Below are 26,186 nucleotides of genomic sequence, written 5' to 3' on the forward strand. Positions count from 1 at the left end.
TAGGTACACGGCGGACAGCAGAGACCCCAAACACACCTTACGTGTCCTGAGGGCGCTGAGCCGTCACCGACTTAACCCTCCAAACAAACTTAACCCTCCAAACATGTGCTTGGAGCTGAGTCCTCAGATGCCAGGGCAGCCGGATCGCAGGGAGTTCAGTTCAATTCCACGGATGACGTGATGCTTATGAAAAGGTGCGTCGTGAAAACACGCACACCAGCGACCGTACCCACAGCGATGGTTTAACACAGGCAAGCGCTTTATCCAGAACGCTTTGCAGGATTTCTGGAGCATGGTGATCATAAAAAGCAGACTGCCTTTATGACTGATTCAACTCACGCACAGGCAAGGCCCCCATGTTGGCTGTGCCGGGGCGGGGGTGGGGGTGCTGTTCCTACCAGCTCGCCGCGTTCTGCATGGCTCTGGCCAGTCAGCAGCTCTGGAAAAAGAGTCCTGCTCGCCAGGCCTCGCCCCGGGACCAGCGCTCAGGCCCTGTGGCTGTGGGCTTTCTCTGGGTTTGCTGGGTGCCCCTGCTGGGCCACTGATCAGCAGGGTCTTCACCTTCTGTCCCACCTGGGGCAACCGCCAGGCCCCCGCTCTGAGTCGTGGCACGGCAGGGCGTGATCGAGGGGAGCCTCGGAGAGGAAGACTTTTCTGGCTCTGCCCGCACCCCAGAAAGATGCTTGTCAGGCTCTCTCTGTCTCTCTCTGACCTCCCCAGCCCCGATGGCCTCAGCACACCGCTGAGGAGACGTGACCCGGCAGACAAGCCCCCGCCCCAGCCGGGATGCTGTGCCCAGCAGGCAGCCTGGACCAACCGGTGCCTGCTCTGCCAAACTGATGACCCCAATCCTGCGCGCAGACGGGCCGGCCAGAAACCCTCCCGCACATAAAAGGCCTTTGTTCGGCTGCCTTCGCCCCTGGCCCCCGTCTCGGCCTTCCCCACGGCCAGGGAGGAAGCAGGCTGCCTGCCCAGCGTCTGTCGCCCCCTGCCAGGCCCTGTGCCGGCCAGCCCTCGGGCTAAGCTGCGGAAAACGCTGACGAGGTCACGAACGTGGGCTTTGGTGTCACACCCACGGGGGGCTGCTCCTCACGACCACACACCAGCCGCACACGTCTGGGTTTGCTCCTGACCTCTCTGAGCCCCGCTGGTGGCTCAGACGGGAAAGAATCCACTGGCAGTGTGAGAGACCAGGGTTCCATCCCTGGGTTGGGAAGATGCCCTGGAGGAGGACATGGCAACCCACTCCATCATTCTTGCCTGGAGAATCCCATGGACAGAGGAGCCTGGCGGGATACAGTCCATGGGGTCGCAAAGAGTCGGACACGACTGAGGGACTAACACTCTGAACCCCCCTTCCTGGACAAAGAGGCGTTCTAACCCCCAGGACAGATCTGGCACGATGGGGGCCCCCCTGTCCCCACGTGTCTCCTGCTATGTCTCCAATCCCGCAGCCTGGACCCCAGGCCCTGGTGCCTGGGGACTCTCTGAGCCCCGTGTCACCGCGTCCCTGGGCACGCCGAGCCAGCAGCGTTCTCCCTGGCTCTCTGCGTCCTTACCTGGTGTGACGCTGACGCTCACCCAGCGGGCCTCACTTTCCTCTCAGGACCCTTAACGAGGGTTGCCAGGTTTAGTATTGGTGGGAAGCAGAGCACAATGACCGCATGCACATGCCCACCGCGAGGGTCCCTGCGTTCCGACCCCAGGAAGAGTCTGTCCTCGCCTGAGACCCCCGAGCCCAGGACCCACATCAGGAAGAGGCACTGGCTCCAGGCCCGCTGGGGGATCGCCCTGCTGGACGGCTGCCCGGGTGCCCCTGGCCGCACTGCCAGCTTCCCCCCATTAGAGATTTTGACCTGGGTTCCACGGTGTTATCTCTGGAATGATGCCCTCCCTGTGGAGCAGGCTGGGCAGGAAGCTGTCCTCGGCAGGCAGCGGGTGTCTCCCCGAGGCAGGCACAGCCCTGTCCCTACCTGGGCCGCTGGCCACCTTTCCTCCAGCTCAGCTTTCCCCGCCCGCGCCCCTGGACCCCACCTCCACCCAGCCAGGGATGGCCTGGCTGGAGCTCGAGTTAGGGAAACAGGGGTGCAGAAAAGTTGGAGGGCCCTCCCCACATCTGTGATGCTCAGGCTGCAAAGTGGGGGGCTCTTCAGAGACCCCGGGGCGCCATGGAGGGAGGAGCACTCTGTCTCAGCCTGGCACTGCCCGGGTGGAGGAGGGGAGCTGGGGCACCAGGGGGCCAGGTTTCCCCAGCACCCCGGGGAGTGGAAGGAGGCTGCAGGAGGCAGGCCACCCCGGCCTGAGCCCACGGGCATCTATGGGGGCAGCCAGCGGTCCCTTTGGTCGCCCACGGGGACCCCGCCTGATCTCACTCCAGGGAACACTCCCCTCGGGTGGTGCCTTCGTCTACACACGACGTCCTAAACCATCCAGCCCTGGGGCTGCAGAGCCCGGCACTCTGGAGTCACGATGTCAGAGAAAGGCTGGAGTCACCGGTGAGGGCAGAGGGGCTCAAGGTCAAGTTCAAGGGCAGTGCTGGGAGCCAGCCTCTCCCCAAGGGGGCTGCCTGTCCGGACTCCCAGGAGGCACCAGCTCTGAGGACAGCCGGGGCGGCTGTGTCTACAAGGGCGCGGGGGGCGTGCCCCCACCAATCCTGAGCCTGCTTGCTGTGTCTGCGCGGGGCCCCCCTTTCCCAGCGGGCATCTCAGATGGCTCTGAGGGGCCGCAGGCTGGCCCCTGGAGCCATGGCCCCAGCCCCGGATACCTTGCCCCAGCCCCGTGGCCCTGCACCTGACTGCCAAGCCCGGCGGGACGCCCCCTCCTCACTCCCAGCGGGTGCCCCCCTCCCGCCCGGTCCATGTGTCCAGCCGCCACAGGGAGCTCCCGATTCAGCTCAGTTCCATGTGTCTTCTAGGGAGACATTTGCGCACAGCCTGCAGGCTTCCCTGGCTCCCCTTTCCAGCCCTCGGAGGTGGAGGACCACTGTCTGCGTAGACCCTGGCCGGCAGCCGCTGGCGCTGGACAGGCAGGCAGGGCCCACTGTCCGTCCCGGGTCAGAGAGAGCTTGGCAGAGCTCTGCCCTCTCATTCCTGGGATGGACCCAAGTTCCCACGGGCAGAGCACCCATCCTGGAACTGACCTGGCGGCTTCCAGGGTCTTGGGAGCTGGAGCCAGTGCGATGAGTGCCCACTGCCGCATCCTCCAGCCTCCTGGACAGAGCAGGAGGCCCGAGGCGGCCAGGGGCTCAGAGCCCTGCCTGCCTGCCTGCCTGCCTGCCTGCCTGCCGGCCTGCCGGCCACTGGGGAACGCCAGGGCCAAGTTGCACATGTTGGGGGCGTTCCTCCTCGGCTTTGTGGATGAGGAGCGGGGATTCAGAGGGGAGAAGGGCCCTGCTCACCATCACACAGCTGGGACAAGGTCCAGGCAGGACTGGAACCAGGGCCTGGCCTCTGCAACGCCCTTCAAGTCGGCCCCTCCCTGCCTGGGCCCTGCGCCTCCTCCCATCGGCAGGCGGGCCCCGCAGAGCCAGTGACCCTGGGGCCCCAGACGCAGCTACCGTCTCCCTGCTGGGTCGTGTTCATCATCAAGCCCTGCAACCAGGCTCCTGGAGTTGCCCCTGCCTCCCTGGCGGGGTCCTCCCTGGGATCCGACTGGCCTGGGACAAGCTCCCCCGGCCAGTGTTAATGACTCTCCCCTCCCCTTCCTGAGGCCTTATCCCTTTCTGGGGCGCATGGTTCTTCCACAGCCCGGCAGCTGCTTCTCAGCCTAGGCCCAGCCGGGTCAGGACGGATGAGGGGTGAGGCACATCCCACTGACGGGTGTGCACACCCACCTGAGCATCTTCTTCCCTAAAAGGGCCTCTCAAATGCCACCAGGAGTATAACAGCCCGAGTGCCCCCTCCCCCGGCCCCCACCCCCACGCCCCATCCTCCTCTCCCAGGCCCGGAGCTGGGAGGGCGCGTGGAGACCAGCGGCTCCATCCCCCTGGTTTCCACGAGGAGGCCGGGGGAGAGTGCCCGGCCTGCATCACTGACCACAGGGTCAGACTCGGTCAGCCAGGGGCTGTCCCAGGCCAAGGGGCTGGGGGAGCCAAGGGGCAGGCAGGGTGGGGCCACCAGCGTGTGATGACCTGTGTCTCCTCCAAACAACAGCGAGGGATGGAGGCCAGGCGGGTGGGGACAGCTTGTTCTCACAGCCGGGCCCCGGGGACGTGAGTGGCCGCCCCTCAGCCCCGCTGGACCTCACAGCTGCGGGGCCGCCCTGCCCCCAGCCCTGGCCTGGATGTCGAAATCCGCACAGAGGCTGCTGGGATGTGGCGATATCTATAGGTCCCCCACGTCTGCAGCAGAGGGGCCGGCAGGTGGCCTGTCTCTTACACTTTTGGGGGCAGCCTCCAGGCTAAAGGCAGGAAGAGGGGAAGGGACCGGTGGGATGGCGGGGGTGTCTGTGGGCTCACGGCTTCCCTACACACACAGCGGCTCAGAGACGGGACCAACCTGCTTCACCGCAGACGCGGCGTCAGCATCAGGACAGCAACCCGCAGGAATGATCCGTAAGGATCACGCAACACATTTCTGGAGCCTTCGTCCAGGGCCAGGCGCTGTTCTAAGGCCTTTGCTTGGGCCCCCCCCAGCCAGGCTGAGATGTCCCCATTTCATGGATGAAACGGAGAGCCGAGGGCGGTTCGGTCAGGCACCCTGGGTCAAGCGACAGTGGGTGCCAACCTGCACCATCCACTTCTCTCCGTGGACGGAGCAACTGAAGCTCAGCTCCTCCCGCGCCCGCTGGCGGCTCACCCGAGCCCCCCGGCTTGGCTGCCAGCCGCCCCTTGGAAGCTCCAGGTGGAAAAACAATTGTGGTGTTGGCCCGGGTCTGCTGGCGGGGCCCAGGGCTCCCTCTCCCTGCACCAGAGGTGCCAAGCAGCCTGCCGGGGAGCCCTGGGGAGGGCCTGGCTGGGGGTGGGGGACGGGGCACTTTCTCAGGATTCAGGGGGGCCAGGGGGCCCCCTCCCAGATGTGGGGTGGGGAGGGGGTCTCTAGGCTGGCCTGGCAAAGACCGCTCCCAGCCCATCTCCTGCAGCCCGGGGGCGCAGACCAGAACACAAACGCGGTGCTTCCGGAGGACCCACTGCCTGCCTGCAGGCCCTGTTCTGGGGCTGATGCAGGGGATGCAGACTCCCTCATCCCCACCCCCTTGCTGCCTGGCAGGGAAGCAGAAAGGCCTGGTTGTTCCTTGCACCCTGGGAAGCCACCAGTTGAAGGACCAGGAAACCCAGGCTCCCAGAGGTGAAGCAACTTGCCACGGGCACGCGGGGACCCACGTCAGGGGCCCTGGGCCCCGCGGTGTGCTGAGCAACCCCACATGCTGGGCCCCTCGCACGCCCACCGGACACTCCTGAGGACCCCGCAGGTGGGTGTCAGCTTTCCCACTCCTGGCCGCCGCAGCACAGAATGGGCAGGGGCAGGGGCTTGTCTGGAGTCATCTCGCCAGGAAAGGCAATGCCAAGACTGCCCCCCGGGCGCCCTGACGGTCCGACGTCAGCCTACAAGCTTGCGTTCTCAGTCGCTCAGTCATGTCCGACTCTGCGAACTGTTGGATGGTAACCCGCCAGGCTTCTCCGTTCATGGCATTTTTCAGCCAGATGGAGTGGGTTGCCATTTCCTCCTCCAGGGATCTTCCCGACCCCGTGATGGAACCCATATCTCCTGTGTCTCCTGCATGGCAGATGGATTCTTCACCCGCTGAGCCATCAGGGAAGACCCACTGTCTCTCCCAAACCTTTCCCTGAAACTCCCCGCATTTCGAGTCCTAGGAGGGAGTCCTCATGAGCCAGGCAGAGTGGGGTTAGGGCCCTGGCCAGGGGGCATCCCCCTCCTGTGCTGGGGACAGCTGGGGGGCTGGACTTCGGCCAACAGCATCCTTTTACAATGATACATTGTTTACCTAGCTCAAGCCACACACACATACACCCTCTGCGGATAATTTTGGTCTGTCCTTTTTAAGCAACAACACAGTTATACTTACCCGTTCAAGAGGAAGTGAAGCCCACACAATGCCTCCTCTGTGACCCTACAGAAAAACGACCAGGCCAGCCGGTCAAGTCCAGGCTGCAGCACAACAGAGCACCTGGTGTCGATGGAGGGAGCGAGGGCTACTCGCGTCTACACAAACGGCCCCAAACTGCTGCTTGGCTGTTGCTCCTCTTGTGTTTGCCTTTAGCGGTTGTTCTGTCTCCTCTCCTGTCATTGGTCAGTCACTTCTAGAAGCACCCAGGCTCTGCTTGGAAAGCAGCTGACAAGCTTGATGCCTCTTGCCAGTGAACGGACCATGGATGACTCTGCTGTGAGCAGGGCTTAACAACAAGGGGAATTCATGGCAGGAACAAGCGCCATCGAGACCTCCTTGAGCTCTGGACGCTCTGGGGGCTCTAGGACGGAACTCGGGGATCTGACACTGCAAGGCTGCCAGCCTGGATGAAGTTTTGTGCCGAGTGCAGCAAGGCTCCACTTCCTTGAGATGCTTTACCGCCACCTGCTGGAAAAGTATCCTGGCAAATACATCTACCCTGATGCCCCCGTGAACAGCACACATCAGAGCTGTGCAGTGCGCAACTTGCACAGCTGCCCATGACGACCCATCTCGACGCCACCAGGCTTCCTCGTGTCTCCATCATGTTTCATCCTTTTCTCCCTCCATGTCATTCTCTGGGACCTTAGACAGGCTTTATCCCTGTGGTTGAAATCAGGCTGCTCTGTGACTTGTGAGACAAATTCCCTTCCCCTCCTGCCCCCAGATATAAAAGTCTAGGTAAGGACTCTGGTCCAGCCTGAGTCACACTGCATCACTGAACCTTCTCTGTGGTCAGAGGCAGGGGATGGGTGTCAGGATGGGCAAGGTCGTGCCACACAACGCGCCATGTAGAACCTCAGCAGTGATTTATTTCTTCCTCACTCTGAACATCCACCCCTGTCTGCCCAGGGGGCTCTGCTCACCTGGGGCTTTCAGGGACCCAGACTGACAGATGCCGCAGCTCAAAATATGTTCCTGCCATCGGTGCAGCAAGAGGGAGGCACTCAGAGCGTCACCCACTGGCTGGGAAAGCGTCCCCGGGGAGACACACAAGGCACTGAGCTCACGGTTCATGAAGCACGTCCAAGTTGAGGGGTGGAGAGGTGCACCCTCCAGGAGGATCTGACCTTGGATCACGCTGTAGTCTCGGGACAGCGGGGGCTAGGCCGGGGGGCGGGCAGGGGACCGTGACTGTTACAGCCCGGGCTGGAGGGGTGGGAGCTCCTCTAGGAAGGGGAGGAGGGTGCCAGCCGCTCTAAACACTCGTCGGGGGCCGCAGCCAAGAGGGAGCCGGGCCAGGCAGGGGTGTGTGAGCGGGGGCACTGAACAGCCTCACCAGGCTCCAGGTGCGGCAGCAGCGGGAGCCCCAAGGGACCCCCAGGGACCAGCTCTCTGGGAATCAAGAGTCAGGCTCCAGCCCAGGCAAGAGAGCAGGAGTGGTCTGGCCTGGACTCCAGAGGGATGGGTTAGGCGGGGACCCTCTCTATTTGCTTGCCTTCTGGTTCTGGGATTGGCTGTGGGCAGGCCGGGCTGTCAAGAATGACTTATCCGTCAGAGTTGAAGCTTCACTGGACAGAGGCTACCGGCGCTTGGATTGGTCAGTGAACTGTCTCAGGTTCGAGGAGCTCTTGGGGAAGCCGGCACTGCTAGATGCCCACCACGTGCCAGGCTAGCGTGCCCCCCAGCCCCACCACCAGGCGCGCCCGTCTCAGCTGCGCGGATGAGAGCCTGGGGTCTGGGAACACATCACACAGCCGGCACCCCGTCCCAGGCCTCACCCCCCGCAGCATCGCAGGATTCCTGGGGAAGGAGCCACAGCCTTTGAAACGACGGCGGGTCCTCACGTGACTGAAGACCTCGGGAACCAGATGGGCGTCCGCCGGCCTGTGTTTTCGGCACATTCCTGAGCTCCAAGAGGAGAAATAAAAGTGTTCCCTTGTCTGCGAGCTGAAGAGACAGCAATATTGTGGAGTAACTAGGACCAGATGGGCTCCAGGAATTTCCAAAGGCCTCTCGGCGTATTAGACAAAATAGCCTCCCAGCCGCACACCATAACTCCGTCTGGCCGCCCGGGTATCGGTTACCGCGACGACCGGCGGGCTGTGAGCGCCCGCCTCGGGGGTCCCAGCAGGGAAGGGGTCTCTGGTCGGGCCACCGACCCCTCCTCCTGGCCCCTCAGGAGCACCCTCATGTGTGAGCCCTCCCCAGAGCTCCAAGGCCAGGGCACCCAACGGGAATCTCAGAAAGGTGTGGGACGTCCCTGAGCCACGGAGCTGGATGCCCGAGGCCCCCTCGCTAGCACCCCACCTGGGAGGGGAGGTCATGGGCATGGGGCACCCAAGGGTGGGCACTTCAGCACACAGGGTGCAGGCTCTGGGGGGGCAGGGGCGTGTCCGGAGACCCACCCTCTCTGCACCCGTGTCCTCCTCCGTGGACACAGCTGTGCTGAGAATGAAGCCAGTGAACACACGCCTGTGCACGCCCCGCGTCGTGAACCCAGAAGCTGCACGGAGGCCATGAGACGATCTCGGATGCCCCGGCCCCGAGAACATCCCGCCCGGTGCCCTCCTGAAGGATGCCAATGTTAACTGAGAACGTGCTGACACCAGGGCATCTTCTGGGGGAGGAGATCGGGGCTCAGCATGGTGATGGCCTTACTCAAGGCCGCAGAGCTGGCAAAAAAGTCCAGCTCCAACCACCGTGTCCACCACCTCCCGATGAGTCAGCTCCCGCGTGCAGCGAGGCCCCATCTCTCTAGGTGTCCATTTCCCGTCTGTGCAGCAAGAGGCTGGGGAGCAGGCCAGGAGGGCAGCCCACACTCTCCCGCTGGACCCTAAGTCTGCCCTCAAGTGACCGGAGTGCGTAGGCCAGGCCACTTCCGTCCCCTCACATGGGCCTCTGCAGAGGGAGGGCCAGCCTGTGGGCGGGGACGCATCTGCCCAGGGTCCCTCCGAGGCCAGTGGTGAAGCAGGTTCAGACAGAGGCTGGCCGGCCACAAAGCCCACGTCCTTCCTCCAGAGACCGTGCCCCTGCCGGCAGAGCTCAGGGCTCCCTCGTGCCCTGACAGCGTGCCTGGACCCTGGTGGTGACAGGTGTGCGGAGAGAAATGCCCAGGGGGGTGGCCGGGGGGACGCTCAGGACTCTCCGGCTCCCCATCGGAAAGCTGCAGTGGGCGGAAGCCAGGAGGCTGGGCTCTGGTCCCCAGCTGGCCACCAGGCTCCTTAACAGTGCCCCCAGGGCGTCAGTTTCCAGATTAACCACCAGCCCTGAGCTGGTGTCCCAGCGGGCCCTCCACAAAGAACAGCTCTGCCCCTCCTGCACCCTGGTCATTCCGAGCCTTTGCCAGACGGTCTGGTTGGGGGGTGGGGCGGGCTCATTCCAGAGTCAGGCGGCCTCGGGTCCGTTCCCTGGCTTTTCCACTGCCCGTGTGACCTTGGGCCAGTCACTTGACCACTCTGAGTCTCGACCCCCTCGTCCGTAAGGCAGTGACGCAGCTGCTGATGGGTAAGTAGTACGGAGTGTCTGCTCTAGGCTCGATAACGCTATAAGCGCTCGACAAATACTGGCTCTTTGAGTTTTCGTGACAACCCCCCCCCCATGCGGAGTATCATTCCCACTTTGCAGATGGGTACACTGAGGCAGAGAGGTAAGAGCGCCTAGCCAGCCAGGGGCGGAGGGCTGGGACTCGGGGGCTGGCCAGTGAGGGGCGGGCGCTCACGGCTTAACCGCTGGCCCCCTGCAGCCTGGCTGACGGTCCCGGGAAGGCACCGCTCCCAAGATGGCACCCAGCCTCCCCGCGGTGGCCCTGGGCTCGGGGCGGGGCGTCCCCAGCCGGGGCTGGCTGGGCTAAATGAAACCAGCTCGAGGGCAGGCGGCCCTGGAGGAGCCGGGGAGGCATCATGTCTCCTTCCGTTCTGCCCGGGAGTCCTGCGAAGCTGAGGGGCCCTACCAGTGCCCCCGCCTGTGTTTACACCCCAGGTGGCAGCTGGGCACGTCCCTTCCTGCCTCTGCCCCCTCCAGCCTCAGGCGTGGTGCCCTGGGCGGGCAGTGCTGCCTGAGAGCCCGCACCAGCCCCTAGCCGAGATGGGGGCTCTGAACTCTCTCTCAAGGATCTCCCAGGACTCGTGGGCCTCCAGCCGGGCTTGGCGCTGAGGTCTCGGGGATGACCGGGGCACGCGATCACGCAGCAGCTACGTGGGGCTTGGCTCTGAGCTGGCTCCAGCGTCACCCTGGACAGCCCGCCCAGCCTCGCAAGTTCAGGACACAAGCCACCAGGAGGGCTGAGGACGGAGGCTCTGAAGGCCCCGGGGGGCTCCCTACGTGGTGGGCGTGGGGCCCGGGGGCCTGCCCACTCCCCAGCATGGGGCGTGGTAGGGGCGGGGGGTCCTCTTAGGTCAGATCTTCAGGACGCTCTGGAGCCGCGTGCTGCAGAAATTCCCACCAACACCGGGCATCACGCTCGCCCACGTGGGCTCCTTTTTGCAGGAGCTTTTCCAAGCTTGCCAGGACCCCAGGTTCTCCTCCGAGCACGCGTTTGACCTCAGACCTCCCAGCCTGGCCCCATTCTGGCCCATCCAGTTGGCCAGGGCTTGGTACGTTCCGCTTGGGGTTTCGTAACTTGGGGGATCATTTGCAAAGAGCACACATCCTAAGAATGGACCCCAAACACCTCACGGGAACCAGCCCGGACTCTCCTCCCTGCCCCGCAGCAGAGTCACCACCGTGGTCACGGATGGTCCGGAACATCCCCCAGGTGTTTAGTCCTGGGCCCACCCTCCGGGTGAGTACCGCGTCCTTCGAGGCCCATCTCACAGAGGAGGAAAGAGTTGCAGATTCCGGAGCCAAGGCCCTGGTGGGATTCCTGCCCCTGCAGCTCCCAGTCTGCGCTCTGAGCAAGCAACCCCCCGACCCCCAACCGCACGCCTCCGCATCTACACCTGTAAACAGAGATGACGGCCTTGCCAGCCTGCATCCGCCTCACACCCAGCACAGGCCACCCCGGGACCCACCCACCACCCCGAGGTCTCCACCTCTTGTCCTTGCCCCGGCACTGACCCTCCAGGGGCCACCCACTGCCCGCCCAGGCTGTGCCCCTGATGCTGGGGGCGCCCTGGCCGCTCTGCCAGGCTGAGGACAAGGTCCTGCTCCCCACCTGCCCCAACCCCTCTGCCCCCGCTCAGCTCATCCCCACATACGCTCCTTGCCTGGCACCTTCCCATCCTCACCCTCCCCCGCCCCTGAAATCCCTCTGTCTGGAGAGCAGCCCCGCTCACCCCTGCTAAATCAGAGGCAGCTGAGAACATGCTGTGGGATCTGGCAGGGCTGGGGTCAAGCCTGGCTCCACCACCCACTAGATGCGCAGCCTGGGGCAAACTCGCTGGGCCTCAGTTGCCGCCTCTGTAGAGTGGGCACAGCAACCTTCCTTCTCCAGAGGACCCTGAGGACAGAATAAAACGCTAGCATTTGCCAGGCCGCTGCCCCGGGCCCCCTGCTGTGTGAACTTTCAGCCTTTATTTCCTCTGATCTTAGGAGGGACGGACTCCTCCTCTGAAGAACACACGGCAGCCGGGTTGCATCGGGAAGGGCCTTTATGGTTCTCTGGAACAGAGGCTCCGTGGACACAAGCCCGTCGCCGCCTGCCCCCCGGGGTCGCAGGCCCGTGTCGGAGGAGAAGGGATGTCAGGTGCAGGGCCCGGGGGGCGGGGTGGGGCAGTGGGGCCTCCAAGTGTTTGTGACACTCGGTCATCCCGGGACCCGCCCTCTGCCCCCACAGCAGAGGGAGTGTGAGGGAGGAGGAGGGAGAATTCAGGGCACCCCAAGTGGCGAGGAGCAGAGTCCCAGAGGGGCTTGATCAGGGACAGCCCACCTTCCCTCCCCCCACTCTGATCACTGAGAACACACCCAGGCCATGGAGTGCTGGATGCCTCGCCCACCCTCGGCTTCCCGGGGGGTCCTGAGCATCCCCTTCAGAGTAGAGCCGGGGACAAGGTCAGGGCCCACCTGGGACCCCAGGCGCAGGGCAGGCCTGGCATTTTTGGGGAGGCTGGTGGAAGCTGTAGCCCTACCTGGGCCCCACCCCAGCACCAACCCCTACCCACTGCAGGCCAGGATGGAGACCCTCCGCTCGCCCCCAGCAACCCCAGCCTGGAGTCACCAGCACCGCGTCCCCACCTGGGCCTCGGGGCCTGCAGGACCCCGCTGGGCCACCTGCCCCTCCACGGTCTCCTGGGCTGGGCCTCACTTTCCTCCGGCCTCCAGAGCTCAGGCCTGTCCTGTCCTTGAGCCCAGAGCTCGTCCCCTGCCCCCCACCCCGAGCCTGCCCTTCCCTCTGGACAAGCAAGATGTTGGTGGAACAGGCTCCCCCTCTCCACGAGCGGGGAGGGGCGCAGGGACAGCGGGTCCAGCCCTTCCTTTATTGATGGAGAAGCCAGATGGGAAAGCCCACCTGAGCCTGCACGCCCTCCCCCGCGACCCCACATCCAGGACCCGGGCTCCTCCCTGATGCCTGCGAGACCGGCTCAGCCCCTCTTGGACGTCCCACCCCTGGCGGGAGGGGGAGAGGGCGGAGAAGAGGCAGGAGGGAGGTCCTGCAAGCCTCCTCAGTCTGTGTTGAAAACTAGAGCACCCCACCATGGGGGGCACCCCCTGCACCCAGAGCCTCACCTGCCTCCTCCCTCCTGGGAGAACCGCCACCTCTGCAGGGTCTGGTCAGGCCGTGCCCCTGTGGGTCCTGCCGGGACTCAGGCCCTGCCTTCTGCCCCGTTCACAGAGGGGCCCGGAGCCCCCGACACCCGGGGGGCGGGGGGTGAGCGGAGCTGCGCGAGGCGCCCCCTGCCCCTCGGCTGGAGGAGGAGACGTGCTGGGGGGCCGGTGGGTGGGCGGACGGGCAGCAGGCGGGCAGCCCCCGAGAGGGCGGCGTGGTCAGGGCACCTCGGGGGGCAGCAGAGGCGAGTCTGAGTTCTGAGCCGAGACACTGGCGGACTCGGGCCCGATGAGCCCCAGGCTGTACAGGTTAAGGATGGAGTCAGCAATGATGCGGGCCGTGCGCTTCTGGTAGCCGCCCGAGGTCACCATGAGGATGGGCAGCTGGCGGCCACGGACCATTCGGAACACCAGCTCATCCCGCTTCACAATACCCTGGGGTGGGGAGACAAGGAAGGCGGGCTCAGGCAGGCCCGGAGCCTCAGGGCGGTGGAGGTCCTGCTGCGGGTCGAACCCCGCTCCACGCTGCTGCTGCTGCCCAGCCCCTCTGGCCTCAGGAGGAACGCCCGCGCCGCCACATTCCCCGGTCGCTGCCGAGTCCCCAGAGCGGAGCCTGCCCCCGCCCCAGGGTCGGGACGCACCTGCGGACTGATGGCCAGCCCCCCGAGGCGGTCCCCCTCGAGGATGTCCGTGCCTGCGTTGTACACCACCACGTCGGGGCGGTGCTCCTGGAGCGCTTTCTCCAGGTTCCTCTCCACCTTCTGAAGGTACTCATCGTCCTCCGTGCCCCAGTCCAGCTCCACCTTCCGCCTGATGGCCTCTGGGGAGCAGGGGGAGACAGCGATGCCCCAAAGTGCAGACGGGAAACGGGGTTGGGGGGGACTGCCTGCTCTCCCACCTGAGTCTAGCACTGCTCAGCCGCTCATCCACCCTAAACTAAGGTAAGAGAGCGTGAGAGCTGCAAGGGGCCCAAAGGACCGTGGGCGGGGGAGGGGTCACGGATGAAACACTGCCCTGGGGAGTCAGGGACCCAGGCTGGGTGCCTGAGCTCACTGCCTCCATGAGCACTCGCCCGGAGACACGGGTACCCCACGTGCCCTCAGGTCCGAATCCGGTCCGGATCCAGTCCACTTGAGATTCAGTTCAGAAACAGGTCCCTGGGGCCACAGAGTGGTTGAGTCACCCACAGCAGACCCAAAGGCACTTCCTGCATAAACGTCCCCTCCCCACAAGGTGGGCAGGTCCCCCTGTCTTCAAAGCTTCATCGAAGAGTCTCTGCCTTTTAATTGATGAGTTTAACCCACTTGCATTTATTTAGCAACTCATGTTTGAGCTGATTTCTGCCATCTTATCTTGCATTTTCTACTTCTATATTTTTCTGTTTCTTTTTTGTCCTTCCCTGTTTTTGACCAGACAGCTGCCCAGTGAGGAGAAAATCCTACTTTATTCTCCAGGTGGTCACCCCAGTAGCGGGATTCACGGTGTGTTTATTGGGGTGGGGGGCGGTTACGTGGTCTTTGGTGGGTCAAGCGACCCCTTTAGTCTCAGTCTCCTGAGAGTGGGGACGGCCTCCCCCTCCCTGGGACACTGAGGATCAAGAAGTGAAGTGATGTCTGCAGGGCCTGGCATGCGGGAAAGGCCCCGCAGACAGCCCGGTCCAGGGGGGTGCGCTGGGGTGGGGGGCACTCACGCTTGGCGAAGCGGTCCCCGGGGTAGATGTGGCGGTTGTACACGTCCATGATGTACACACGCTTGTCGCCCATGAAGTCGCGCTCATGCCCATTGCCCTGGGGGGGCACACAGAAGCTGCTCATGGCAGGCAGGTGCCTGGGGCCAGGCCAGGACCCCCCAGCACTCCCCAGGGAACGCCCCTGTGCCTGGGCAGGGCGGGGGGGCCCAGCCTGGGGCTCAGCGGTGTTCCTGGGGGCGGGGAACCCCACCACGTGGGGCCATGTGTCAGAGGCCGCCTGGGGAGGGGGGACCCCAGCCCCGCCGGGCACTCACCTGATGGGCGTCGAGGTCCACAATGGTGGCTTTGGAGATGCCCTCCACTCGGTCAAACAGGAACTGGCCAGGGCAGGAGAGGGGAGAGGTGAGGACCCCCCAGGGCCAGAGGGCGCAGCCCCCCAGGGGCCCCGGGAGGTGACGGGTGGGCTGGGAGCGCCTCCGTGCTTGTGGGAGACCCCAGGCCGCCAGGAGGTCCGTGTGGCTCAGAGGAGCCTGTGTGTGTCTGCAGCGGGGACCCCTCCCGGCTGCACCCGGAGCTCCGTCTTGCCATCTCTGCCTTCTTACAGGGCCTGGCCCTAAAGCTGCCTCCTCAGGGAAGCCCTTCCTTCCCCTGCCCTCCCCTCCCACCAGGTCTCCTGGCATCTCCCTCTCCAAACGGCCAGGGTCTGCCGCCCCCTCCTCCCCATCCGTTTCCAAGCTGTGTGCAGACAGGAGCCTCAGGGACCACGCGGACTCCCAGCCTGAGCCCAGACGCGGGTGCTGGCGGAGCGTTGGCTTCTGACAGCTGCAGAGGTCACGGCCAGCACTGCCCCTTCGGGCTGTGCCCTCACCCCCTCCGGCCCCGTTCCCTGAGGGTGAAGGGGTGAGGCCCACAGACAGGGCTGGGCCCTCAGCAAAGGCCGGCCGCTGTCGCCACCATCAAGATCATGATTCCTGTCTCCGCCCCCCTCTCCTGGAGCAAAGCCCCGTCTCCTATTAATAATCTAGCGGCGTTCCCCAGCCCCTGGAGAAGGCTGTCGCCTCTGGACCGTCACAGGCAACACAGAAGAGCAGGTGTCACGTCTACATTTGAGTCTCAGCCCAGCGGAGGGACCCAGGCGAGCTCTCTCCCATTCGGGACCTCGACTCCCTCCGCGACAACGCGGGGTGAGAACACCAGACTGGGGGGGATTCCAGGGAGGCTCTTGGAGGCGATCGCCCCCCACCCTGCCCGCCATGTGCACTTGGACGCACCTTGATGGCAAGTGTGATGTCCGCGTAGGCGCAGAAGCCCCCGCCCCGGTCGCTGGAGCAGTGGTGGAAGCCGCCGCCTGCGAGGACAGTCATGGAGTGGGCAGGGCCGGGCAAGGGCACGCCCCGGGTGCCCCCTCCGTCCTCCCAGGGACGGCTCTGGGCCTCCAGGCTGGCCAGGCAAACGGACCCCCCTGGGGCAGGTCACCACCCCTGGGTCCCTGGGTCGGGGGCCAGCTCTGCCGTCACGGCACCCAAGCAGCCACCCCCAGGCCCCAGGCCCGGCCCCGGGGCACTCACCTACGTTGATGGCCCAGCCGCGGTCCACCGCCAGCTTCCCCGCCTCGGAGAACAAGCACAGTGTGAGGCAGGCAGGCGCCCAATCCCTTCACCCGCTCATTCGCTGACTCACTGCCCCATGAACGCCGTTTTGCAGCCAGCTCCCAGGTGGGGATGCCCTGTGAGGTGGGGTACAGGGGGCACCACCCCGCCCCCACCCGGCAAACCCCTGACTGGCTGACTGATGAGGCGTGCAGTGCAGTGTATGCATGCTCAGTCGTGTCCGACTCTGTGACCCTGTGGACTGTAGCCCACCAGGCTCCTCTGTCCATAGGACTTCCCAGGCAAGAATACTGGAGTGGGTTGCTATTCCCTCCTCCAGGGGATCTTCCCAACCCAGGGATCGAACCCTCATCTCCTGTGGCTCCTGCATTGGCAGGCGGATTCTTTACACTGAACCACCTGCAAGGTGTAAACTCCTGTGTAACTGTGGGGGGGAACTGGAGGGAACCGAAGTTCTGCTCTCAGGCTTCTGCACGAGCTGGCAAGGATTCTCATGTAGCTTTCAACGGGAAAACAGACAAAATTTTGCTCATAGAAATACTGTTGCTTTAGTCCTGAAATCTTGTAAGAACTCATCATTCTGGGATGAGCAGGAATATTCTAATAAACTTTAAAAGTGCACAAATTTGCAAAGCTAAGAAGGGTCAGCCAGTGTTGATCCAGGTCTGGGTTAGATCACTGTACATTTCAATCATTTCCGCTTCTTTTCCTCACTGTCTGTGGCTAATTTTCATTGGAAGAACTGATGCTGAAGCTGAAACTCTGATACTTTGGCCACCTGATGCGAAGAGCTGACTCACTGGAAAAGACCCTGATGCTGGGAAAGATTGAGGGCGGGAGGAGAAGGGGACGACAGAGGATGCGATGGTTGGATGGCATTGCTGACTCAATGGACATGAGTTGGAGTAAACTCCGGGAGTTGGTGATGGACAGGGAGGCCTGGCATGCTGAAGTTCATGGGGTCACAGAGAGTCGGACACGACTGAGTGACTGAACTGAGCTGACACATGATGTGAAGCCCAGTTTTGCCTGGAGCATTGGTGACGGCCACCCCCTGATGGGGGGACGCCATACACCGCTGAGGTCACAGGGGTTTGTTTCATCTGAAACGTGAGAAGCTCAGAGCCACAGTTTTAGGACACACTCTGGGTGGGGGTTGTGGCTGGTTAAGGACAGCTCTTACACACCAGCAAACACGGTAACGCTAACAGGGGGTCTTGGGGGAGGAGCGGTGATTTCTATGGGAGAAGCTTTGGAAGAAAGAGTTCCTGCTGCTGCCTTGAAGAACATTACGATTTTGCTCAACTACTCAGCATTCTGGAGGGAAGACCCCAGGTGGGCAAAGGCCCAGGGAGGGAAGGAGCCGGGGCTGGGGGCTCCCGCCCAGCCCCTGCCCCCCACCCCCACCTACCATTATGGTTCCTCCCGTCTGGGTCCGCAGGGGCTTGAGCACCTTCCTCTGCACCAGGAAGTTGGGCAGGAAGATGACCGGCGGGATCTCTGTGATGGTGGCCACGGCAAAGGACCACTGTGGGGAGAGACACAGGCTGCTGGGCCTCCCTCGGGCCCACGGGCAGCGATTCCCTCTGGACCAGCTTCGGGTGCCTGGGGGGCTGTGGGCAAGTGCGGCTCCTCAGGTGAGAAACGCCACCCCCCCCACACACACACACCATGGCTGAACTTCAGGCTCAGCACAGAGATGCTCACAACACCGTGTTCTCAAAGTCAAGTCAGCGCAAAGGCCTCATGGTCCAAGGCCCTCGGCTGCCCTCTTGTGTCCAGAATGAGAACTGCAGGGGATGACCAGTCACCGCCAAGCCTAACCAGAACCCACCTGGCCCGCAAGGCCCCGCGGGGGCAGGGAGAGGGGGTAAGGAAGGAGGATGCCTCTTCACAAGGTCACACCGAGTCATTGACAGAGTCGGGACTGGACGACTCCCCCAGCGCAGCACGCCCCTTCATCCGCCAGGAGTCAGCCATCCCTTCAAATGGGGCCGCATGCTCTCGTCCGTCCCCTGCTGCCAAGGCAGGAGGGCCTGGGGCACCCAGGTCAGGATACAGCCTCCCTACGACCTCCTGGGCCCTGGACAAGTGTCCATGCACTCCGGTCCTGGACCTCTCCTGCCTGGCTGGGAACACCGGTGATCCAGACCCTGCTCTCCACCAACGCTAGGCAGAGCCCTGCAGGGGCCCTGGCACCTGGCGGATATTTCCCAAGAGCCTGGGGAGGTGCCAGGCCCAGAGATGCAGCTGATCTGTCCTCACGGACACACAGCAGCCTGGTGGGGAGGTGCTGACCTGCAATGTGCCAGCTTTGCTGGGGGAGGGAGAACACGGTCTGGTTGGACAGCTGCAAGACATGTGTGTGTGCAAGCGCATATGCACATGTTCACGTGTATGCACGTGTGAGTGAGCAGGGGCATATGTGTGCACGTGTGTGGGGGAGGCAGACCCAGAAATGGGAAGGCAGGGGCTCGACCTGTCACACCAACCCCAGCCCAGCAGCAGCCCAGCATATGGGAAGCAGGGAAGACTGTTCCCTGGAAGGGAACGACCAGCCCCTGAAGGAAAACATTGACCACTGCCTCCCTCCCACTCCCAGCAAGCCAGCAAGGGACAGAGAAGGAAAGACGATGAAGCCACCGCCCCCAAAGGGAAATTAAGAAAGCAATTTCATTTACAATGATATCAAAAAGAATAAATTAACCACACAGGTATAAGACTTGTACAGTGGAAACTACAAAATGCTGCTGAAAGAACTTAAAGAAGATCTGAATAAGGGGAAAGACATCTGTGTCCGTGGGCTGGGAGACCTAACCTTGTGAGATGGTGGTTCTCTCCTAATTCATCTACAGATTCATAATCACTACCCAAATCCCAATTCCGTTTTTTGGTTTGTTTGTTTATTTTGCAGAAGTGGAGACGCTCTCCTGTAACCCTGGGGGTCCCATTTCCTGGGGACCCCTGGAGGTGATCTGTGCACGGGGGTCTGTGTCTCTGCCCTCACAGACTCAGGGCACCGTGGGGGCGGCAAAGAGGCCCAAGTTGCGCCCAGACTCCCTGGGGCTCCGGCCACGGTTTCTGGGACATCCTTGGCTTCCAGACCCCACACCCAATCTGAGCACAAAAAAGTCCTATTGTTCCAACTTCACAACAAACCCCAGGTCCTGCCATGTCCGCCCCTGGCCACGGCTGCTTCCAGCCTTGTCCGAGCATCCAGGCTCTCCCACCAGGATCACGGCAACCACCCGCTTCCTCTTGGGCTCCTGATTTCGTCCTGATAGCCAGGTATCATCTATTCCCATCACAGCTGCCGAGAAAGCTTTGGAAACCTAGATCAGCTCACGTCCCCCTGCTTGAAACACTCCTGGGCTCCCACCTCCCTCAGAGCAAAGTTGCAGTGACCACAGGCCCTCAGTGGTCCTGACCTTCATCACTTTCTGACCCCACCTCCAACCGTCTCCCTTCCATTCCCTCCAACCCAGGGGTGTCACTGCTGCTGGGACACTTCTGCCTCAGGGCCTTTGCCCCTGCTCCTCCTGCTCGCTCAGAATGCTCTCCCCCAGATGCCAGCCCAGCCCACTCCCCCACTCTCCCCTATGGGAGGCTGAAACCCCCTCCCCCTCCAGGCCTGAGTCTCTACAACCGTCTTCCTCTGAAACGCCACAAGTATCACCTACTCACCACTCTTTGGTCTCAGCTCACACCTCGCCTCCTCTGTGAGGCCCTCCTTGATTACTCAGACTCCACAAGCATACCTCTGCAGAGTGACCCTCCTTCTTTTCCCTCTGCCGCACTTGGTGCTCTGAAATGCTTTTGTACTGTTACTTCTTTATTTTCAGTCTTCCACCAGGAAATGCAAATCCATGGCAGCAGGGAAACTTGCTTATTCTTTTTTTTTTTGGCACCCAGCACACAGTCAGAATTCCATATAGATGTGTTACATGACTGAATACTTCTTCACCTCCGTAGGTCATATGGAAATCATCATGCTTCTCCTCTTGCTCTGGCCACTAGGGAGCTCCAGATATGCAGCTCGGCTGTGGCCTCTTAGTTACGTTGGCACATCTGAATTCTCCTCCTGCCCTTGACGTCAGTTTTCTACTTGAGGCTCTACCTGTGAATACTTGTTCCTATTATCACGTAGCACATAGAAAGCTGCCTTCAGGATGCTGGGGGGCCCAAGGTCAGGTATCGGTCAGCTGTACATGGTTCCCTGAAACGACCTCCAAACAGAAGCGCTGGAGCCCAGCCTCCGCCCAGCTTTCTCCGGGCGCTGGCTCCAGCCCGGCCCCTCTATGTCCTGGCCTCTCCCTGGCCCTACCCTCACCCTCTGGACTCTGGCTGGCATGTCCTCCTGGCCCCACCCCTGGGCTGTGGACTGTGACCACGCACGTCCCGGCCCCGGGAAACCAGGGCAGCCAAGCGCTGGGCTTCCTGCCAGAGCCTCACACAGCTCGCTCTCCTGGGAGCCAGGTTTCACCATCTTCCTGGTAATCTTTCAGGAGCGCACGCTGCCACGGCTCCATCTAGAATTCTCACACCTCGGGCTGGTGTGCAGGCGTGACCAGGAGCCCAGTGGCCTGTCTGGGGTCCCCCAGGGCCTGCGGGACCTCCTGGGTGGCCGTGAGCAGGTGTGGCCTCTTTGCAGGCTTGTCCACCTGGGGGGGGGGCGGGGCCTGGTGACCTCAGGTGTCCACCTGGCTCTAAGATGAGTGCTACTGGGAGCCCAGAGGTACATGTCAGGGTCCCACGCTCCCGGGGGCAGAGAACCCGGGGCATCCTTGCCCCACTGTGTTCTGACACCGCCCCCAGCCCTGCCTTCCTTCCGCCCCGACAAAGGGGCCCAACAACGCCTCCGCCCTCAGAAGCACCATGTGGCTCCTCTAGAAAGAGGTCGTCCCAGGCAGCCTGCAGGCCAGACTCACACACCTTCCCATGAGTCGCTACATTAAGAAATCAGGAGCCGTCACCCACTGATCTGGATTTCTCTTTGAAAGCCAGGCCCACGGAGGAGCTGGGTGGCAGCCACCGCCTGGGCGGGGCTGGTGCTCAGGTTCACCCCAATACCACCCACCACCCACCTGACCACTGGTGCATGTTCCCAGCTGGGCCCTGGGGCGCAAAAACTAGCTTTCAGCCCAAGTTTCCAACAAGTCTCTAGCAGGAGAAGCCCTCGAAACAGAATCTTCAACTTCAGCCCAATATAGGCCAAGGTGGAACAGATGTGGTTGGAGGGGGACAAGGAGCTGGGGTCCCCCACCCATCACCCCAGCAGGGGTCCTGGAGGCCTGTCCACAGAACCCAGATGGCGAGTCACTGAGGCAGAAGCCCCGGACCCCGGCGCAGGTTCGATCCCCATCAAGGGGCCATCCGTGCTCTCATACTCCCAGGGGTGGGGGCTCACCACCCCCAGGAGCAGCCACGCGCATCCCTGGTGCCCGCCCTCCTAGGGCCCCTGGCTCCCGGTGGGGACCGCAGACGCACACGCGCCCCCCCCCCCCCCCCCCCCCCCCCGCGCAGGGGCAGGAGTGGAGCCCCTCGAGACTGCAGCCCCTCCCCTGGCTCCTGATGGGGACCGCAGACGCACACGCCCCCCGCCCCCCGCACAGGGGCAGGAGCGGAGCCCCTGGAGACTGTGGCCCCCCGCCCCCGCCGGCAGCCCCCAGGCCCCGCACCTTCAGCTCGTTGAGATAGCGCCTCGTGTGCACCACCAGCAGGTCCTCGTCTGAGGCCTCCCGCGCCTCCACCAGCGTGCCGTCTGACAGCAGCTTCTCCTCTGAAACCACAAAGCGGGCACCATGCAATCCTGCCGGCCTCCATCCAGCCCCAGCCCCTCCCGCGGGCTCAGACGGGGCCCCAGGAGAAGGCGGCCCCTGCTGGCTTGTGGGTGGTCTCGGAACAGGCCACCTCTCAGGCCGGTGTGGAGAGCCGCCAGGCCCTCGGGCCAGGGCATAGGACGTTGGGCCCAACGATCCTCCTGTGCCCCAGGCCACTGAGAGCCAGGAGGCAAGCTCAGGCATGGCTGGGCAACTTGCAGAGGCAGGAGGCACGGGGGTCATCAATGCTGCGTCTCAAGGTGAGAAAAACTCTCCTGGCTGAGTCTCCTCCACCTTGGGGTGACGTCACGGGGGGTGTCGTGCGCGGGGGCCTCTCTTTTAACACTTGCCTGATCCTTGCTCCTCCCCCTTTTTGTAACCCCCTCACAAGCAGCGATCACTTTCACCGTCTGTCACAACAGTAAGCTGCCTGAGCTGGAATACACTGCTACTTTCAATGCATTTATTTTTTTTACCGTGACCTTGTATTTACGGCAAGTGAAACTGGCTTTTTTCATTGAGATGACATAATGTTCCCTTTTAAAACAGGCTTATTTAAGTTTTTAAAAATGAAGGCTAGGTCGATAAAAACCTCTGACGTAAATAATGGAACAGGTGGTATGAGTTGCTGGCAAGGTCCCAAGAGTGGTTTCCCAACGACTGGTGTTTGGGAAACACCACGCTGTGTCGTCACCCCACACACACACACCACACAAAATTCCCTCCTTTTTGCAACAGAAGAAATGAGACAGAGGGGAGGAAGTGCTCTGTCTAGGGCACTGTGAGAACGGATCCGTGATGCTCTGGTCCTAGGGAAACTGAAGGACGAGGTCAGAATCTATGGGACCTGTGCTAATGTGTCACTCTCAGAAACCGACCCTGCTAGAAACTAGCTTGCTATTGTTGTTCAGTCACTAAGTCATGTCCGACTCTGCGACCCCACGGACTGTGGCCCGCCAGGCTCCTCTGTCCACGGGACTTCCCAGGCAAGAATACTGGAGTGGGTTGCTATTTTCCCCTCCAGGGGATCTTTCCAGATCAGGGATCGAACCCGTGTCTCCAGCACTGGCAGGCAGATTCTTTACCACGGAGCCACCTGGGAAGACCCTAGACACCACCTGGTTCCATACATTTCCCACAAAGAGCTCCATGGAGAGCAAGTATCCCCCTGCCCGGAACATTTCATGGCTCCCTACTGCCTTCCCCCAAAGGACCAGCCCTGTTCCTGGCAGCACCCAAGGCCCTTTGCCACGTGGCCCTGCCTCCTCTCTACCCACATCCTCATCAGAGACAGAAGCGAAGTCGGGAAGATGGTCAGCTCAGAGTGGTGGGGACAAGGCACCCTTCAGTTGCAACGCAGGGTGACGCGCGAGCCCAGGAAGGGGCGATCTGTGGAGCGCCTCAGGCCCGCTGGAAGCAGAGAGGGAAGGACCTCATTCAGGGAGGCGAGGGAACTCCCTGGAGGTGCACGGTTACAGCTGCGAGCTTCCACCCCCAGGAGAGAACAGTCAGGGGGAGGCCGGCTGGCTCCGCCCCCCCACCAGAGCTCTTCCCAGGGCTGCACACTTGTCCTCTTTTCTACATAATCTTTTTCTTTGAATAAGCACTTTGGTCGTTATTGCAGGTGGAAAATCAGTATCGCCTGCCAAATACAGAAGGTAACCAAAACTAAAAACAAACAAAAGCAAAAACTGCAAAGGCAACAGTGTCAGTAATCTCCAATGTGACTCCTGTCTGCAAGGTGCAGGGCCGGAGGCTCGCTCTAGATTTGTTAAAGAGGGAGATGGGCTTAGGTGTTAAAGGTGGGCTAGCCCCAGAATGAAACATCCCCCAGGGTGTAATCAAAGGCATTGTGTGATGCAGATATGCAATGCTTCATCCTATGCCAGGTAACACTTCACGTAACACTTCCTACTTCCCTCAGTTAAAGAATCCCCAATATAGGAAACTGGAATATCTTTTTTTTTTTTCCACCAGTCTACTGTGATGGTTGAATTTTCATCCCTGGATTAGAAACCACGGTTGAAACAGTGCACTCCCCACAGCATCACCCTACTCAGGGGACGAGCCATAAATGGGATGAGGCCACAGCTCTGAGGTTCAGACCTTTCTGGGCCCAGTTTCCTAGATTTTTCATCAGTGGGGTTGGAGTAAAGGTGGTCCAGCTCCAGGATTCTCGGACTTTGTGGGGTATGGACAGTGCATCCCTCCAAACGTCAGCTTCCCTGGCTCCATGGCAACCAGCTCCCCTGCTACTGGGTCTCCAGGGGCAGAGACAGAGCTTAGGTCCCCAGGGAACGGGAGCCAGTGAAGGGGTGCTATGGGGCCAGGTCGAGCTCAGAGGTCTGTGTTGGAAAGATCCTCGTGACAGCTCGGGTGGAAGGCAGTCTGAGGGTTGGGACTGGAGCGGGGAGGGTCTGAAGCTTGCGCGAGGGAAAGGCAGCAGGGGGTGGTGGCGGCGGCAGGGGGGCTGCAGGGGGCAGATGCAGGTCCCGGTGGGGCCTTCCATACCTTTCAGGAAGCTGATCACTTTGCCCCATTTTCCTGCGTCAAAGGGGTGCAGCTTCTCCAGGCCCAGGAAGGTTATGTTGTAACGCGGCGAGTACACGATGGGCCAGCGTGAGTCCGGCACATGCTGGTACAGCTGGGTTGGGTGTGGCCTTCGTGGGCACGGGGACAGACACGCACAGACAGGAACAGCCTCAGTGTGGGAGCAGCTGCGCCTTGGCGCCAGCAGGCTCGGACCGAGCACACAGCCCTGACCCAGCATCACTAGCTCCCTCCGCGGCAGAACAAGGGCCACAGCAACAACACTAAAATAGTGGCTCCTTACTGAGCTCCCTGAACCATTGGGCCCAATCCTGGCAGCAGCCCCGGGTGGTGTAGGCACCACCATCCCACCAGAGGCTCAGAGAGGGGACCAGGGGCACCCCAAGGTCACCCGGGTCTGTGGAGCAGCCGATGTGGACCAGGTGTGTCTGGCTGTAAGCCTTCAGCACCTCACCTCCACATGACAACAATTACAACCAACAGCTGTGTGGCCTTAGGCCTGGCTTTCCTCGGCTGCAAAAACGTGCGGCTGTCTGTCGGGAGGACTGAGATAACGCACTCAACAACGGAGCACAGAAAGCGCCCTATCCCTGACGATCGAGGGGGACAGTTCCCAGAAGCAGCAGCTCAGGGCTCACGCAGGCTGCGGCCCAACCCTGAGCCAGGGATGGGGTCACCTCGGCCCAACCCGCAGCCAGGAATGGGGTCACCTCGGGCCCTCCGCGCCAGCTGACCCCCATCACACCTCCGCAGCCGCCGCACAGGGCACAGAGAGCCGGCTTGCCACCGCGGGGGCCTCCGCTCTGCTGGGGGGGCCCCGAGGACAGACGCCAAGCCGCGCATGTCGCGGGCCCCCGCCCGGCCATCGCCCCGTGCGCCGCAGATGAGTGGCGCTGGGCTGGCCACGGCACGCGGGGCGCTGACCCGGGCCAAGCGGCCCGAGCGCCCGCCGTACCTGGGCCCGCACCTGGCGGGCTCGCCCGGCCGCCCGCACACCGGTGCGTCCGCCCGCGGGGACCCCTGGGAACCCCCGCGGCCTGGCCGGCGCCCCAGCCCGCGCCCCCGCCCCCGCCGCACTCACATCCCGGGGCCGGGCCCTCCCTGCGCCGCCACCGCTCCGCGACCGGGCGGGGCGGAGCGCGGCCCCGCCCAGGACACGCCCCCGGCCTCGGCCGCCTCCGCTGGGGGCGGAGCTCAGAAGGCTCGGCCCCGCCCCGCCCCCACTCGGGCCTGCGTCACAGAGGGTCGGAGTCCCGCGCCGAGCTCTCCGGCGGCGCGGACGGAGGCCACGCCCCCAACGCCCTTCAAGCTCCAAGTCCCGCCTTCCTCAGGAAAACATCCAGTGAGATCTCTCCCTGCTCGGAAGCCGCGCCCCTTAGGGGGAGGGCCGCTCGTCGCAGAACTGGAACGGCAGCAATCGCCCCGCCCTTGGGGGCGGGGTCACGTTATACCCCGCCCCCGGCCTCCCGGCCTGTCTTCGCGGTCCCAAGGCCGGGAGATCCTGGGAGCTAGGGACGCCCGGCTTCCGGGCGGACTCGGAGGCGGAGTGGCTGTGTGACCGCGACCCCAGCTGGGCGAGCGTCTGCGCTCTAGGGTCTCTGTCTCCACTAGCGAGGTGAGGTCGGGCCCTGATGTTCTGGCCTTGACATTTCCGACCTAATGCGATGCATGACCTCTCTGCCTCGAGATCCCCCACGCCCACTGCCCAGCCTCGTCCGGCAGCTCTGACTTGAGACAAGCGCTCCG

General features: G+C 62.8%; 1 protein-coding gene across 2 annotated transcripts; it reads right to left on the bottom strand.

Annotated features, from left to right (window-relative positions):
• Window positions 1–11,639: 11,639 nt before the first annotated feature.
• On the bottom strand, window positions 11,640–25,683 carry HDAC11 (histone deacetylase 11). 2 transcript variants are annotated; one of them, XM_043886586.1, is made up of 10 exons: window positions 25,522–25,683; window positions 24,402–24,550; window positions 21,750–21,850; window positions 17,483–17,599; window positions 16,030–16,072; window positions 15,733–15,809; window positions 14,776–14,838; window positions 14,462–14,558; window positions 13,413–13,591; window positions 11,640–13,206 (listed from the first exon to the last, which is right to left on the bottom strand). In XM_043886586.1, coding segments are annotated over exons 1-10 (1,044 nt in total). In that variant the 5' UTR covers window positions 25,524–25,683; the 3' UTR covers window positions 11,640–12,990. The 2 variants fall into 2 exon arrangements, with proteins under 2 accessions (XP_043742521.1, XP_043742520.1); XM_043886585.1 differs by lacking the exon at window positions 25,522–25,683 and adding an exon at window positions 25,186–25,515.
• Between the last annotated feature and the right edge of the window lie 503 nt (window positions 25,684–26,186).

This window comes from Cervus elaphus, chromosome 24 (genome assembly GCF_910594005.1).
Source record: "Cervus elaphus chromosome 24, mCerEla1.1, whole genome shotgun sequence".
In the NCBI taxonomy this organism is placed as follows: Eukaryota; Metazoa; Chordata; class Mammalia; order Artiodactyla; family Cervidae; genus Cervus; species Cervus elaphus.

Coding starts and splice junctions, on each gene's coding strand:
- HDAC11 (XM_043886585.1), bottom strand. CDS start 25,283: ATGCGCGGCTTGGCGTCTGTCCTCGGGGCCCCCCCAGCAGAGCGGAGG. Junction 16,073..17,482: donor AGACGGGAGGAACCATAATG/GTAGGTGGGGGT, acceptor TTGTTCTCCGAG/GCGGGGAAGCTGGCGGTGGA. Junction 13,592..14,461: donor CGGGGACCGCTTCGCCAAGC/GTGAGTGCCCCC, acceptor CCTGCTCCCCAG/AGGCCATCAGGCGGAAGGTG.